Raw genomic sequence first — 17,333 nt, 5'->3', positions numbered from 1 at the left:
GACGTTCATTTTAACAGCGTGATTGAAATTTAAAGGAAATGTTCCCGCATTAGAACAGACTGCATTCACAGTGAACCGCTGCATATGTCCGTTCAATCAGAAATGACCTTTACATTTCTATCACACAATCTGAAACGCTTCAACTGTACAGATTGAATAGAGCCCTAAGTATACCTGTTACAAGTAGTGTACCCTAACCCTAGAATGGTATTAGGGTTGTTCCATGTCATTTCAGCAAGCCATGACACCCACCCTCGCAGATTGTTCTAAAATGGTTTCTGCAGTTAGAAACAGATTATTTTGTTGAAAGACAATTTGAACTCTATGGATTGCACCCAAATTGGCCATTTTAATTTATAGGATTCATATAATATTGAATAAATATAGCACCCAACATCCGACTTGGACCAAACCTCTTCCTAACATTGATTGAAGGTAGACTCAGCGATATGACGTAGATGCAGAAAGTAAACAGCATAGTGTGCCAATTTTGCAACAATTGAAGCGCGAGGCTCAACTTCTCCGCTGTTCTGGTGCCCTGGCTACGACGCTGTGAACAGCGTGACGTGAACCCGTGCACGTGAGCAGATACTGTGTGTGACTATGTGAGAGCGAAGTCTTGCATCTTGCTCATCTCAATATCTCCGGTGCCGCTCGTGGCAACATGATTTTGCTGAGTGTACCTTTAAGACATGAGGATTCCAAATAAATGCTCAAAAGTCACCAACGGACACCCCAAACCCCACACCAAGCCCACCCCAACGCACAGTAGACCTAAACAGTTTCAGATTTCTATGTCTGACAAGTAGTATGACGCTGCGGCCTGGAGTATTCAGAGGAATTAGTCACTGAAGTCACTTGCCTTATATTGCATCTAACCCTAACCCTAGAATGGTATTATAGTGTCCTACAGCTGTAATGCTGAGCGCAACCATAACCCTTCAACATCAAGTGTGCTATAGTGAGATTTTGGATTGAATCCTGGCGTAATTGTAAAAGAACACAGAAAACTCTGCCTGTTGGTGCTATCCCAGTCCCTCTAACACACTGCCATCTTAGAAGCATCTGTCTCTCGTCTCAAAACATCCACATATGAATTGTATTATTTTTGCGCTCTCTCTCTCTCTCTCTCTCTCTCTCTCTCTCTCTCTCTCTCTCTCTCTCTCTCTCCCTCTCTCTCCCTCTCTCTCCCTCTCTCTCTCTCTCTCTCTCTCTCTCTCTCTCTCTCTCTCTCTCTCTCTCTCTCTCTCTCTCTCAATTTAAGGGGCTTTATTTAAAAAACTATATTTATAGAAGCATCTGTCTCTCGTCTCAAAACATCCACATATGAATTGTATTATTTTTGCGCTCTCTCTCTCTCTCTCTCTCTCTCTCTCTCTCTCTCTCTCTCTCTCTCTCTCTCTCTCTCTCTCTCTCTCTCTCTCTCTCTCTCTCTCTCTCTCTCTCTCTCTCTCTCTCTCTCTCTCTCTCAATTTAAGGGGCTTTATTTAAAAAAATATATTTAAAAAAATTAACAGTAAACATTACACTCACAAAAGCTCCAAAATAATAAAGACATTTCAAATGGATTCGTTTTCGAATTCTTTGTGGGTCTGTGTAATATGGTCATACATTTGGCAGGAGGTTGAGAAGTGCAGCTCATTTTGTGGGCAGTGTGCACATAGCTAGTCTTCTCTTGAGAGCCATGTCTGCCTTCGGCGGCCTTTCTCAATAGCAAGGCTATGCTCACTGAGTCTGTACATAGTCAAAGATTTCCTTAACTTTGTGTTAGTCACAGTGGTCAGGTATTCTGCCACTATGTACTCTCTGTTTAGAGCCAAATAGCATCCCAGCTTGCGCTGTTTTTTTGTAAATTCTTTCCAGTGCGTCAAGTAATTATCTTTTTGTTTCCTCATGATTTGGTTGGGTCTAATTGTGCTTGCTTAGGGGGTTATTCTCCAGGTTCATTTCTCTGTAGGTGATGGCTTTGGAAGTTTCTCTCTCTCACACACACACACACACACACACACACACACACACACACACACACACACACACACACACACACACACACACACACACACACACACACACACACACACACACACACACACACACACACACACACACACACACACACACACACACACACACACACACACACAGTCTCTCTATCTTTCTTACTATGTAACACTCTCCCCCTGGCATGAAGTGGATTTCCATCCCTATTTCATCATAATAACACTAATAACATAATAATAATAACAATTCTAATAATAACATAACATCATCATAAAGATAACCTAATTTGTTTTTCAGCCTGTTAAAGGGATACATCGGGATTTTGGCAATGAAGCTCTTTATCTACTTCCCCAGAGTATACTTCCCAAGTGGATACCATTGTTATGTCTCTGCGTGCAGTTTGAAGGAAGTTGCTAACTAGCGGCAGAGGAATAACTGTAAGTCTATGGTAACTGATAGCATGCTAGTAGATACCATAGACTTCAAGTCATTCTGCTAACGGTAGCATTGGCTCGCGAAACTACCTTTAACTTCCTTCATACTGGATGCAGAGACATAAAAATGGTAATAAAAAGTTTATCTGACTCTGGGGAAAAATCGTGAGGTATTCCTTTAACACACTGAAAAATACATTAGGTTATTAGGCCACTTACTGTATCTAGCTCATACAATACATGTGTGTAGAGAGAGACACAGATATCTCTTTTATAGTCAAAGTATAAAGAATCAAGCAACTTCAATGGAACGTTTTCTCAATGTGTGGGTTATACAGAAGCACACACAGATATTCTTTCATAGATCATCTTTTCAATCCGAGTTGAGGATTATTTATAGGTCAACATGCAGGCCTGTGGAGATGGGAAACTGATTAAAATCGTTGTTACGTAATGCTAGTCTGTGATGGCTGAGGCTATGGCATGACGGCCAGACAGGGACACTGCTTTTAAGTGTCTGACACTTTGTGTTTGTGAAAGCGAGCTAATGACATGAATATCCCATGTTTCTGTGATACTGCGTTTCAGTGAAATCTCACCATGAGTATTCAACATTTCTATGTTGTTTTGAATAATGCAGATATAATGCTAATTTTACTATGTCATCTGTTTTTCCTATATGAACTGTGAGGCTCATTATAGTATGTTGGGCTGTAATGTGATGCAGTATGATTCATGGGTGTTGTGTTGTTAAATATTCCATATTTTAATGAATTTGTTTATTGGATTTATGTTTAGTGCTGCACTCTGCAGATCAGATCTATTTGTTAGCAGCTTCCTGTATTTCCTGTGTGCCTGGCCTGTGTACCGAGAATATGTTTTTGTTTGTGTGTGATGGATTAATATTGTATATGGAGTATGATTCAGTGCTCTCTGCACATAGCCTCCATCTTTCAGTAGGTGGTGTGAGTGAGTGCAGGGTAGAAGGGGGGTGGGTTTTCAGGGCCCTCATTGGCTGAAATAATTTCACTGGCAACTAGAAAACGTGATCCAGCCTGCAGAGGCACTGCAGCGGAGACTGCAGAGAGATAGAGAGAGAGGGAGGGAGGGAGGGAGAGAGCGCAAGATAAGAGAGCGAGCAAGGAGAGAGAGAGCAAGAGAGGGGGAGGAGAAAACATGCAATAGAAATTGTCAGGTCCAGAGACAGAGATCGAGAGAGAGAGAAAGAGAAGGAGGTGGTAAGGGAGACAGAAACAGAGAACAAGCGTGTGTGTATGCGTGAGCCAGTGTGTGAGTGTGTGCACAGAGGCGCATTGACAGCAGCGGAGGAGGAGCAAGGCTAACAAACGGCAGCCGTGAGAGAAAAGGAGCACAGAGACGCCACTGGGGGAGAGATAACGAGTGGAAGAAAAGAAGAGAGGATGAAAGAAAGACAGCAGTGGGTACCTGAAGACCTGAGGCTCTGAGACCAGAGAGAGAGAGAGAGAGAGAGAGAGAGGAGGAGAGGAAGATACCCAGAGAGGCATCACAGGAGCACACGTAATTACACAACCTATTTGGCTGGCTGACTGACAGGCAGAGAGAAAGAGACAGGAGGAGGGATGGAGAGGGAGCTGCTAGAAACCGCTGCTCGGCCACACCGCAGACGACAGGACGAGAGGGAGAGAGTTTGAAGGACGAAGGGAACCGACGGAGGAGAAGAAGAGGTGGGCTCCACCACCAGTCTCTGTCCTCCATCACTGTGACTAAAGGAAGGAGTGACGCATCCATCCTTCGACAGCTCAGCCTCCATCTTACCTTCCCTTCCTCCCTCCACCTCCATCGTTTGTTTTCTCAGGGTCTCACAGACAGGAATGATCACCTTGCCTCCGTCGCTCCTCTCCTCCTCCTCTTCCTCTACCCCTCTGGCAAAACACCTTCTGTTCTACTCTCAGACGAACTGAGACCAATGGGCCATGTTATCAGCTTCACACGCACATGGGAGCTTTACCCTGTAACAAGACTATTGTCACCTCACAGCACAGTAATATCCAAAACCACCACCAACAACAACAACACACAGCAAGGTGGTAAGAGAACTGGGAGACGATATGTTACGACAGGACTAAACAACAACACAGGTAAAAGGCTTGATCAAGGATGCATCAATGTGTCTGTGTACACTGAAAGAGGGCTCTGTGGAATTTTTATGTCTGTGCATGTGCGTTCCATATTGTGTGTGTGCCAATGTATGCGCTGGTGTGTGTGTGTCTGTCTGTGCTTGTCCAGATGTCGGATCTTACCTTGATCACTCTTTTGTCGCTGAGAATTTTCCTGCTGCATCAGGAAATTAGAATGAGCCTCGTAAGTCCCTGATAAAGAGCAGTTCTCTTTCTCTCCATGCGGGGGCAGTCAAGTCATTTGGATCAGGGCTTGCTATCAAAATCATTGTCTCTCTCCCTCGCTCAAACGCAAGGCCTAGGTCCTATGCAACATTCAAATGTACAAACATGTATTTGAAATGCAGCAAAATTGAGTTAAATTATGGTCTTGAGGTTAGGGCCACATATAGGTGGTCTACTGTGTCGGCGTGGGTTGGATTCTAGGCCACGCCCTACTGGCACAATTAACTCAATCCCCTAGATTGACTTGATATATTCACACATTTCAAATAAACAGTCCAGGGATATTTTACCCCCGGTCTTGATAAGAAATGACCTTACCAGACCCTTTTGGATAACATAAATAGGAAACTAATAAAATAATAACAATAGGCTACACCAACATTAGTTTCCATTCATACAAAGAGTCGGGTAAATGCCACGATAGATATGCTGTGGTAAACGAGAAAACACTTTGTACGGAATTCTATATTGGATTATATTGTACGGAATTCTTGTCAAATAGATGAATTTCCCCTAGTTTGTTAAAAAGGACTAAGTTGTTCCGATTACAATACCAGCCAGAGGGCGAACATATCTTGAAAGTCTTTTGTTGCAAGCAGGACGAAGGTAACACCGACATCATATTTCAGGCAGCAGTAGAGGTGACCAATAAAGGTTGCAATTGAGATCAGCTGTGCAGGTGAATTTAGAGCGTATTGATGGTTTAACGAGACATCAGCTGGCGATAATCTATTGCCATCGATGGTTGCAATAGGCCCCTTGTTATTTGATTATATTCCAATAGGCTACATTCTGTAGGCTACCCGTTAGCCTATCATTGTCACGTAATGAAAGATGTGAAAACGGATAATATGCTACTGTGTTTCCCTGTCAGAGTTGATGAGCTGATTTGGGCCATCAGTTGATTGACAGATGTAGCACTACTGTAGAACGATACACTTTCCTCCAGTGTGGATGCTCGTCCACGCTTTATAGTTAGTCTATGTATTCTGGTCTTTGGATTGAAAGCCTGTATTGTGTGGCTTTAATATTTTATTTCGTAAAGCTGTCGAGATGTTTATGCATTTGAGCCGACCCAAAGACGACTTTGTTGAGCTGAGACACTTCTTTGATGTGTAAATTATCCGACTATTTGTTTTACTTCTTGAAAACATTGAAAGAAATGCAATTAACTTGTGGGCCCAATGAGGACTCAGGCTGGACGCTACATCGCCAAGCACTCATGATGCTCGGAGTGCGCTGCTTAGACCACTGCTCTATGGCAGTTCACTAAGAATACTATGAATACTGATGATCCATAGGTGCGCCGTTTCCATTTTTTTGTTTTAAGCCTTCCCCCAACCATAGCCCTAACCTTAACCACTCTGAATTAATGCCTAAACTGTTAACCTTTGAGTTGTTTCTGTGTTAACCCTGTAACCAAGAGGAATCAACCCTGTAACCACTCTGAATTAATCTGTCAAAAATAGACGTTCATCCATGAGTCAAAGGGCCAGATTCAAACCCACACCAACTCTGGCATATGTGTGCCAGGGTCAGTGGCTGTAACCACTGGACCACAGAGGCACTGAGAAAACCATTCATTTATTCTGCCTGCTTGCCTTCAACATATAATAACACAATTGATCAAAAAAAAAAAAAACGTATTCTCCCTAACTAAAAATGCATCTACCCCCTACAATTTTTTTAAATTTATGATAATCCACATAAGAATTAACACGAGTCGCACTGCTGCCTGTACGTAGCCTACATAAGGTAAAGTGTAGTTACAGTGTGCACTGTATACAAACACCACTTCTAGCTGCCCCCCTGGCAGCGATTCTAACCACTTCTTCAGATATTCAAATCCTCCTGCTGCAGAATTAGTTTCCTCCTGCGGCAAAAGGGGTCAAATTAAAATCCTACATCTGTAGTACCGTGTCTTTGTTGCAGATGAGAGGGTTGTTGCATGACAATCTTCCATTCCTTGGACACATGCCCGCGCCCAGACGCACACACACACGTATGCATAAGCTACACACACACATGCACGCACATACACAAGCACACACACACCTGGTGTGGGGTCCGATTCGGTCTACAGATATTCCATTATGTGTTGACTGCAGGGGAAAGGGTATCTTAAGGCTACCTTTGGGGTATCATATCCCCAGAGGTCATGACATATGATGGACAGATCTCTGGGAGGGGAGGGACCTGGCTGGAACTGCCTGTTCTGTAGCTGTCAACAGCACTGAGGGATCTCCATATTGAGCATGCACTGTGCTGGTGCTGACTGCAGTCCGAGTGCTGTTTCCTGCTGCCATGCTGTGATTGCATAACTGCTGCTCCCACTGCCGCACCACTCCCACACGCTGCCACCGCGCTAAACCTGCTCCTTCCTTCTCACTGAGGCAAGCTCCCCAAATACACACATGCTCATCAGTTACAGATCTCCATCTACACCCCTCCTCATCACAGCAACAGTGTCTGTGTCTGCTTCTCCCTGAGCTGAGACATAAGTCTCCACAAAAATCAATCAGCTCAATCAATCGAGCCACTGGAATATTGATTTGTATGTGGCTCGACGTGTCCCTCATAAGTCCTTCATGAGGCTGTGTGTCAAGAGGGGCCATTATCGTTATAATTGTTCTGCTGGTATCGACACCAACAAGCTCTGTGGTCGGCCATGTTGCCACAGAGAGAGAGAGAGAGGCGAGAAGAGAGAGAGGGAGCACAAAGAGTAGTTGGCTGTAATGAATTGTGGGGAAAATGGCTGACGTCTGCTTTGAATTTTTTATTTATTTTTATTTTTAACTCGGCAAGTCAGTTAAGAACACATACTTATTTACAATGACGGCCTAGGAACAGTGGGTTAACTGCCTTGTTCAGGGGTAGAACAACAGATTTTTACCTTGTCAGCTCAGGGATACGATCTAGCAACCTTTTGGTTACTGGCCCAACGCCCTAACCACTAGGCTACCTGCCGCCCCCTCCTGAATGGAAGGAGTTGAATTCTTTAACCTCCCCCTCACACATACACTAACATAATCACTCGTCAAATCTCCTCATTCAATCCCAACAGGATTATGTATAAAGAATAGAGCAGAATGCACATCAACATCCTAGTCAGAATTCAGAAAACAGATTTCTTACAGTAGATGGATTTACACATTGACAACATTGAATGTACACATCTGAATACCACTTTATGGTTGCACAGCACAGACATTAAAATGATAACGACCAACATCTAATGATTTAAAAAGCAACCATGCAGATTAGAATCCTATCATAATCAGCATTATATAGGCCTATACTAATCAACAACAACATTAGGCGGAGCTTTATGGAATTCACAGGCATTTAGAGTATAGCACTTTATGCAGATTCACTGCAGTCAACAGGGACACATCTGGGGATTTGTCCACAGTCAACTCTAAGGTCATTATACCATTTATGTAATCATAATACATTATAACCACCACATGGTAGAGCAGAGCAGCACATACCTTTTATCAGCCAAGACAGAGCTGTGGATACTAATTAGAACATAGTCAACATTCTCTGTGCACTGTTACTGGGTGTGTTATAGAGGCACAGGTACCAGTCAACCAGTCATTCTGCCTGGTCCAGTTCAGGTCACCTGGCTGAGGGTGAAGGTGTGTGTCATGGAGATGCAGAGAGAGCCTGCTGATAGTGTCTGACTCAGTCAGAACATAGTGTCCTTCTCCTGCTCCCTGCACTGCACAGGTGGAATGCAGCCAGGAGGCAGTGTGAGGGAGACAGCTGGACTCAGCAGTTTAGGTGTGTATGTAGGAAAATGGAGGGAGGAGGAATGGGGGAGTGGAAGATGGTAGGGATGTTCTGGATGTTTTTTTAGTTGGTAATGTTTGTTTCTGCATTGGTTCTGTTTTTCAGGAATTTCCAAAATAATCTAGAACATTTTGAAAAACAGACCAGCACACATAAACAATCACACAAACACGCGTGGTGAAATGCCAATGGATGTGAATAATTCAGACTACATGTACAGTTGGTATAGAAAGTCATGACCCCCTTTCAAAATGTTCACCTTTTGCCTTACAACCTGTAATGAAAACACAACCCACAATATCCAAGTAAAAATATATATATATTTTATTAAATATATTTTATTAAAAGTAAAACAGTAAAATACCCTATTTGTTACAGCCATGATTCTCTTTGAATACGTCTCTACTAACTTTGCACACCTAGACTATGTAATATTTGCCCATTCTTCCTTGCAGAATTGTTCAAGCTCAGTCAAATTGCATGGTGACCGCTCATGGATTGCACTCTTCAAGTCATTCCACAAATTCTCGATGGGATTTAGGTCGGGGGTCTGACTAGGCCACTCAAGGACATTCACCTTCCTGTCCTTCAGCCACTATACGGTTGCTTTGTCAGTGTGCTTTGTGTCAATGTCATGTTGAAACGTGAACCATCTTCACGTCCATGAGCGGTCACCATGCAATTCGACTGAGCTTGAACAATTCTGCAAGGAAGAATGGCAAATATTGCACAAATATTGCACAGTCCAAGTGTGCAAAGTTAGTAGAGACGTATTCAAAGAGAATCATGGCTGTAATTCAAGCAAAAGGTGGTTCCACCAAGTGTTAACTCACGGGGGTGTTCACTTATCCGAATAGGGTATTGTACTGTTTCAATTTTAATACATTATCAGAGTATAAAAAAAAAATACTCACTTGGATACTGTGGTTTACAGTGTGTAAATAAAGCCGGAAAAAGTATAATTTCATGTGTTTTCATTTCAGGTTGTAAGGCAACAAAAGGTGAACATTTTGAAAGGGGGTGATGACTTTCTATACCAACTGTATTCTTGAATCTGTAATTTTATTTATTTATTTTTATTTTACCAGGTAAGTTGACTGAGAACACGTTCTCATTTGCAGCAACGACCTGGGGAATAGTTACAGGGATGAATGAGCCAATTGTAAACTGGGGATTATTAGGTGACCATGATGGTTTGAGGGCCAGATTGGGAATTTAGCCAGGACACCGGGGTTAACACCCCTACTCTTACGATAAGTGCCATGGGATCTTTAATGACCTCAGAGAGTCAGGACACCCGTTTAACGTCCCATCCGAAAGACGGCACCCTACACAGGGCAGTGTCCCCAATCACTGCCCTGGGGCATTGGGATATTTTTTAGACCAGAGGAAAGAGTGCCTCCTACTGGCCCTCCAACACCACTTCCAGCAGCATCTGGTCTCCCATCCAGGGACTGACCAGGACCAACCCTGCTTAGCTTCAGAAGCAAGCCAGCAGTGGTATGCAGGGTGGTATGCTGCTGGCAATGGTAATGAGTCCATGGAAGATGAGACTATAAGTAGTCTGGTTTATTAGCGTTTAATAGCATCTCTACACGCATGTTAGTCTGTCTATTCAATTTGTGTGTTTCCTAAAATGTTCTGGGTGGCGTATGTGATTGGGAAGCACAGAATAAGGGTGAGAGTGTTCTTGGTGTTAGTGTGTGTGTACGTACGTATGTAGGAATATGTGTGTTGTGTGTCTCTCCTCTCGCCAGAGCGCTGCTATCGCAATCTCTCCGGCTCTCCCTTTTCTCCCTTGTTTGTTTGTGCTGACAGGGTCAAATGTTCAGCACATGATTTCATTAGTTTAATTCCTGGGCAGGCAGGCTGACTACTGGGCTGGGCAGGGCTGCAGACAAACAGACAGACAGCCAGAGGCCTGGTATCTTAACAACATAGGCCTGACTGACTAATGTAGGGCTGCTACAGCTGTAACCCTCCTCTATGTGTGTTAATACTGAGTCTAGTTCTGATATTAGCCTCTTACATAACTGAAGAGGGGCGTCTATCACAAGGCACTAACGTCACGCCTCAGTAGGAGGCCTCCTTCGTCATCAGCTTCCATTTTTATGTCGCTGTCGCCAAATGAGATGTTCATTTTGCATGATTAATTTCCGAGGATGTGTTGCTGTGAGGCTCTTCGGACAGTCGGCTTGAATGTTTCTCGTCCAACATCATAAGACAGCTCCCTTGTCTATGACTGACATGATTACATACTGTACATACAGTACCTCAGGTGTCTGGTATGTGTGTGGTGGCGTGGATGGATGAATGGACACTAAAGGGAATAATGAATACTATTCTACCTCAATGGTGAAACATATACACTGTAGACATACAGTATTGACTTGAATTAGCCAGGCATCATAAAGGGAGGTTGGGGGCAGGAATCCACAGTAAAATGCATAGTGAAATAGACCATTAATAGTAACTAGGACCGCTGCACTCCTCTTTCTCTCTCCTTCTCTCTCTCTCCTTCTCTCTTCGTGCATCGCGTCTAACGAGAGCCTTGTGTGGAAGAGAAAAGATGTGCAATTTTACTCTGTGTTGTGTTGCCATGGAAACAGACATAGTATTACATCCAATCATACATTTACACCACCTGCATAATGAAACCTAGTCACACACCCTCATGATAGCGATGGTTTTGCTCATCTGCCGCTGACCAAACATGCATCTCTTTCATGCACCATATAGTAGGATGATAACGGGAGCTGATAGGACGCTAGCGGCGTGAGGAGACTAAAACCACCCAGACTCATCATTCTTTCAGACAACTACAACCACAGTATGCTTTGGTTAAAAATAGAGCCACTTCTCTACGGTTATTAAGGATTTCAAAGGAGGGTGCTCTACTCTTAATATTTCAGTGTACTCCCTAAAGAGGCATGTCTAAAATAGAGACAGTATCCATATCCATCCACGTATCATATCACATTCATCCTATAGTATGGCAATAACATTAGTTAACAATAAAACATAGTCTTGGCAGATTCATGTGTGATTCATCTTGATGAGTGGTGTTAACTTATCAAACTCTCCTCTTCTTCCTCAGGTAACTCAGCCAAAGAGGACTGTGAGGACAACAGTCACACCATCTGACTGTCTGAGGCCACTGCTGTCACTCTGAACCGCTGAGGGACAGACAGACAGACCGTGACGAGGACACGGTCTCCCTAGAGAGACCTTTATCAGCTACACTAGTGGGAGGACTCAGTTTGAAAGTCAAGCACCCCTTCCTTAGAGGAATTCAGGAGTGGTTTGTTAAGGAGCAGGGGATTTCCACTGCCTCCTAAAAAAAGACCTCTGCCTTATCAGACTCCAGCCAAGGAAGCCAAAGGACACAAAACCATATTCGACCAAGAGGAGAGAGAGAGAGAGAGAGAGAGAGAGAGAGAGAGAGAGAGAGAGAGAGAGAGAGAGAGAGAGAGAGAGAGAGAGAGAGAGAGAGAGAGAAAGAGAAAGAGAAAGAGAGGTTCCAGCCTGAGTGTCTAGAGGCTGTTCTCACAGACAAGGCCATTCCACAGCCTCAGAAACAGGAAGGAAGTTCTGGTTTGAGCAGCAACAACCTAGAAACAAGCAAGCCTCAAGCCCTGTTTGAGTCAGTTTCCCCTGGCAAGCCACAGGACGCTGTGTGAGACAATACAGAGTGAACTACTACTGAACAGCCTGTGCTGCTTGAGCTCTCCATTTTGAGAGAGTAGAACTCTTCACAACACTGTTGTGTAAGTGTATAATATTAGTATCTATATATGTACATATAAGATTATTTATTGGTGTTATCACTGAAAACATATCTTTGTGCTGATGTGTTGAGTCCTGTTAGTTGTTCAGCTGTTACTGTGGTTGAATATCCAGTACATATCTTTATTGTATATCTAAGACTGCACAGACTAGTTTTAAGAGGACTAACTACCAGGCTCGGACTGTTATCAGTAGTGATCAGTAGTGTTATCAGAAGACAGTGTTTCTGTGTAATAGGGAAGTCTGTTTCACTGCTCCAGGTTTGACAGCTCTGGCTTTAGTCCTCAGTCCTTCTGTCCCACATAAGGACTCAGGGTAACAGCACCACAGACGTGGGAGGCCTTCTAATTGAAACAATGGACAGAATCATACGTCCCCATGTCCCCTCTAATGGCTGACTTTGACACCCCCAGTTCACTTCAGAGCACCGCCCCACGCACAACCCAAGCCTGGGGCATCGCCCGCTGAACCACCCACAGCCCCCTCTCTCTAACAAAGACACAGACACACAAATAAGCTTAATGTCCATGTCCTGCCTCAGGCGGCAGCCTGTGACGATCCCCATGGATACCGTCAAGATCATCCAGTCGGAAAAGTTCCCCCGGGAATGCACGGTGCCAGTCACCCAGCCTTGCTTCACCCCTCCCCCGCGGGTGGCATGGGATGGAGGGGGAGAGGGAGAGATCATTGTGAACCAGGCGTGCAGTGACCTAGCCCTGGAGATGACCTGCACTGACCTGGCCCCCACCAGACCCATGGTCTCATCTCCCCCAGCTCCCATGGCCCGCATGGGCCGCAGGGAGAGCTACCTGGCCCAGCGCAAAGCCAGCGCCGCAGAGATCTGCTACCACCAGTTCCACTACAAGATGGAGGACGTCATAGTCAACCAGTACGTGCTGCGTTCTTCTTCCACCTCCTCCTCCACCTCCTCTTCCTCCTCGGGGCCCGTGATGCCTTGTGAGCCCCTGGACTGCCCCACCTGCGGCCACACCTACAACTTTGCAGGCAAGCGTCCACGCATCCTCTCCTGCCTGCACTCGGTGTGCGAGGAGTGCTTGCAGATCCTCTACGAGTCCTGCCCCAAGTACAAGTTCATCTCGTGCCCAACGTGCAGGCGTGAGACGGTGCTGTTCACTGACTATGGGCTGGCTGCCCTGGCCATCAACACCAGCATCCTGAGCCGGCTGCCCTCTGACCCCAATGGTCCGGTGCAGTGGGGCGGGGAGGCCGACCGGAGCTGCTACCAGACGGTACGCCAGTACTGCCAGTCAGCCTGCACCTGCCAGATCGCCAACCCCCTGTCCTCCTGTGGCATCATGTAGAGACCTAGGCGGGGGCCAAACTGGCATGCCTCCTCTCTTCTCACGTACATACAACCCGCCTCCTCTCTTCTCACGTACATACAACCCGCCTCCTCTCTTCTCACATACATACAACTCCACACAGATGTATCTCTATATTTAATAGCACAGATGGATGCTGTCTGGGTCAAATGGATCGTGAAGGACACTGTCTTGCAGACGAAAACAGGGAAATAGCAAATAAATGTATTTTATGTATGAAGTATGAATCCTATTCCCCCTCTCTTGTTCGGATGTGTTTGTCATTGACATCTCTTTACATGGGAATGCTAGGGGAGGCCTATCCCCTCAACCTAGGTCAATAAAGAATAAACAAATGATTTAAAAAAAGCCACTGCTGTTTGGTCTGAACTGGCTGTAGATGTTCAGTCATGTAGAGACTATTATATAAGGTTGTTAGGTTGATGATTTAGGATTTAGGATGTTTATACATTTATCTGAAGTCACACCTCTGTCTTGTGGTGAAAGAGGAAAAAACCCTATAGCTCAGTTCATCATGAGACTAACACGTCCACGCGTCATTACCGCTGCACCGTTTACTGTCAATAATAACCGGGACATTGGTAATCGTTTGTGATTCTGTGTAGGTGTAATTGTTATGATGAACTGCCTATACATTTCAACACAGGGTTATTTGGAGTGCTGATGACTTGTCAGTTACTGTAAATAAATCGGCCCTTTTCTCATGGAAGATTTTATTTTCCTGGAACTAATCAAGTGCATAACAACTGGGGTAATCATGATCAGGTGCATAACAACTGGGGTAATCATGATCAGGTGCATAACAACTGGGGTAGTCATGATCAGGTGCATAACAATTGGGGTAATCATGATCAGGTGCATAACAACTGGGGTAGTCATGATCAGGTGCATAACAACTGGGGTAGTCATGATCAGGTGCATAACAACTAGGGTAGTCATGATCAGGTGCATAACAACTGGGGTAGTCATGGAGTGGAGATCCAATTAAAGGAGCATAAATTATATCACGGCTTCAATCAAGATCCAGTAAGGATGAATAAACCTCTGTTACGATTGCATTAATAAGTGCCTCAAATCTCATAAATTGGGTATCGTTTTAGTTTGTTGCAATGAAGATCTAATCAAAGTATGTTTCATATCTTGGTACAGGGCATAGCAGCACAGAACAAGTGTTATGAACAAACATTACTCTCTCATTTAAGACGGCATATTTATTCTTCTCTTCCCTCTAACTACTGAAGGCAGGCAGTATGTTGGTATACTTAAAAAGGTCCTAAGCAGCCGTTTTTATCTCAATATCAAATCATTTCTGGCCAACAATCAACCACCATACTGTTCTTGTTTTCAATTAAAATGGTTAAAAAGAAACATAAATAGCTTCTTAGGAAAGCGCAATATCTCAAGAAAGAATTTTGCTAGGACTGTCTGGGAGTGGAAAACTGAAAATGTGCTGTTATGTTAGGAACTCTGTTTCTAATTTGTCTATTAACTAATTTACCACGTGGTGATGTCACCATTGAAGGCCACAACTCCCTCCCACCAAAACAGGCTGAAATGTCAAGTGGTCTTTATCACAAGTTTCACAATTTCAGTATTATTCCAACCTCAATGTGGAAATATATATAAAACACTGGATAATCATGTTTTTTTTACTGTACTGGCCCTTTAAAAAAGACCAAACATGAAAATAATCATCTTGTTGCAGACGTGGGAATCCATACAGACATAGAGAAGCTGTGAAATACACTGAGTGTACAAAACATTAAGGACACCTGCTCTTTCCATGACATAGGCTGACCAGGTGAAAGCTATAATCCCTTATTGACGTCACTTGTTAAATTCACTTCAATCAGTGTACATGAAGGGGAGGAGATGGGTTAATGAAGGATTTGTAAGCCTTGAGACATGGAATGTGTATGTGTGGGCAAGACAAAAGATTGAAGTGCAACGCTGCTGGGTTTTTCCACCTTCAACAGTTTCCCGTGTGTATCAAGAATGGTCCACCACCCAAAGGACATCCAGCCAACTTGGCACAACTGTGGGAAGAATTGGAGTCAACATGGGCCAGCATCCCTGGCTGCCAAAGGTGCTTCCACCAAGTATTAACTATGGGGTGTGAAGACATACACAATCAATACATCTTCATTTTTTATCCATTAGGAAAATGTTCTTTGAAAATTGTATTTGTATTTCTTTAACCTTTATTTGATCAGGGAGTCATACTGACACCAATGTGTATTTTACAGATGAGCCCTGAATTACAGAAAATAGAAGTACAAAATGCAACCTGAAAGAAAACACGGTCAATAAAAACAAGCACAATCAGTAATAAGGTCCTCAATCAGCTTTCTGAATTTCCCTAGAGCAGGGGTATTCAACTCTTACCCTGCAAGGTCCTCAATCAGCTTTCTGAATTTCCCTAGAGCAGGGGTATTCAACTCTTACCCTGCAAGGTCCTCAATCAGCTTTCTGAATTTCCCTAGAGCAGGGGTATTCAACTCTTACCCTGCAAGGTCCTCAATCAGCTTTCTGAATTTCCCTAGGGCAGGGGTATTCTACTCTTACCCTGCAAGGTCCTTCAATCAGCTTTCTGAATTTCCCTAGGGCAGGGGTATTCAACTCTTACCCTGCAAGGTCCTTAATCAGCTTTCTGAATTTCCCTAGGGCAGGGGTATTCTACTCTTACCCTGCAAGGTCCTTCAATCAGCTTTCTGAATTTCCCTAGGGCAGGGGTATTCAACTCTTACCCTGCAAGGTCCTTCAATCAGCTTTCTGAATTTCCCTAGGGCAGGGGTATTCTACTCTTACCCTGCAAGGTCCTTCAATCAGCTTTCTGAATTTCCCTAGGGCAGGGGTATTCAACTCTTACCCTGCAAGGTCCTTAATCAGCTTTCTGAATTTCCCTAGGGCAGGGGTATTCAACTCTTACCCTGCAAGGTCCGGAGCCTGCTGCTTTTCTGTTCTACCTGATAATTAATTTGCATCCGCCTGGTGTTCCAGGTCTAAATCAGTGGGGAAAACAATGGGGAAAGAGCAGTGGAACTGACTTCAAGGTCCTGAGTTGAGTTTGAGGGCCCTAGAGGAACCAAAATGTCAAACTTAAGAACATTTTGAAGATTGTTCCACCAATAAGGAGCAAGAAAACAAAAAGCTGATTTACCTAACTCAGTAGAGACCAATTTCCAGAGATAGCCATCCCTGAGACCAGGTGTGGTAACTGATATGTCTAAAGTGTAGTAATGATGTTAGACACAGTGGGACTTTTAGTAAAACATGAAAACATAGCAATGTATCAACCTATGTGTCATCAAAGAGGGTCAACCAACTTTCTGGTAGAGAATGCAGTGATGAGTAGTATTATTGTCGCCCGTAATAAAGCGCAGTGTGCTATGATAAACTGCATCTAACGGCTTTAATGAGATGGCAGCTGTGTTCATATACTGAAGATAATGTCATTATAGTCTTGGACCAATAGGAATGTCGACTGAATAATCTGCTTTCTACTATTTACCGAGAGGCATAACCTATTTCTTAGTTTTACCTGCATTCATTACTAATTCAGGTCAATAATGTTTTTCTGTAATAGAAAG

General features: G+C 43.9%; 1 protein-coding gene across 1 annotated transcript; it reads left to right on the top strand.

The window, feature by feature from the left end:
* The first annotated feature begins 3,518 nt into the window (after window positions 1–3,518).
* Window positions 3,519–14,095, top strand: rnf208 (ring finger protein 208). Its single transcript, XM_055874550.1, has 2 exons — window positions 3,519–4,555; window positions 11,712–14,095. Exon 2 carries the CDS (start codon window positions 12,922–12,924, stop codon window positions 13,720–13,722), a length of 801 nt encoding a protein of 266 aa, XP_055730525.1. The 5' UTR covers window positions 3,519–4,555; window positions 11,712–12,921; the 3' UTR covers window positions 13,723–14,095.
* Window positions 14,096–17,333: the final 3,238 nt, after the last annotated feature.

This window comes from Salvelinus fontinalis, chromosome 21 (genome assembly GCF_029448725.1).
Source record: "Salvelinus fontinalis isolate EN_2023a chromosome 21, ASM2944872v1, whole genome shotgun sequence".
In the NCBI taxonomy this organism is placed as follows: Eukaryota; Metazoa; Chordata; class Actinopteri; order Salmoniformes; family Salmonidae; genus Salvelinus; species Salvelinus fontinalis.
The sequence above is the reverse complement of the archived record's forward strand: the minus strand, read 5'-3'. Positions and strand labels throughout refer to the sequence as shown.

What these genes read in the sequence shown, in the direction of transcription:
- rnf208 (XM_055874550.1), top strand. Translation starts at nt 12,922, where the DNA reads ATGTCCATGTCCTGCCTCAGGCGGCAGCCTGTGACGATCCCCATGGAT.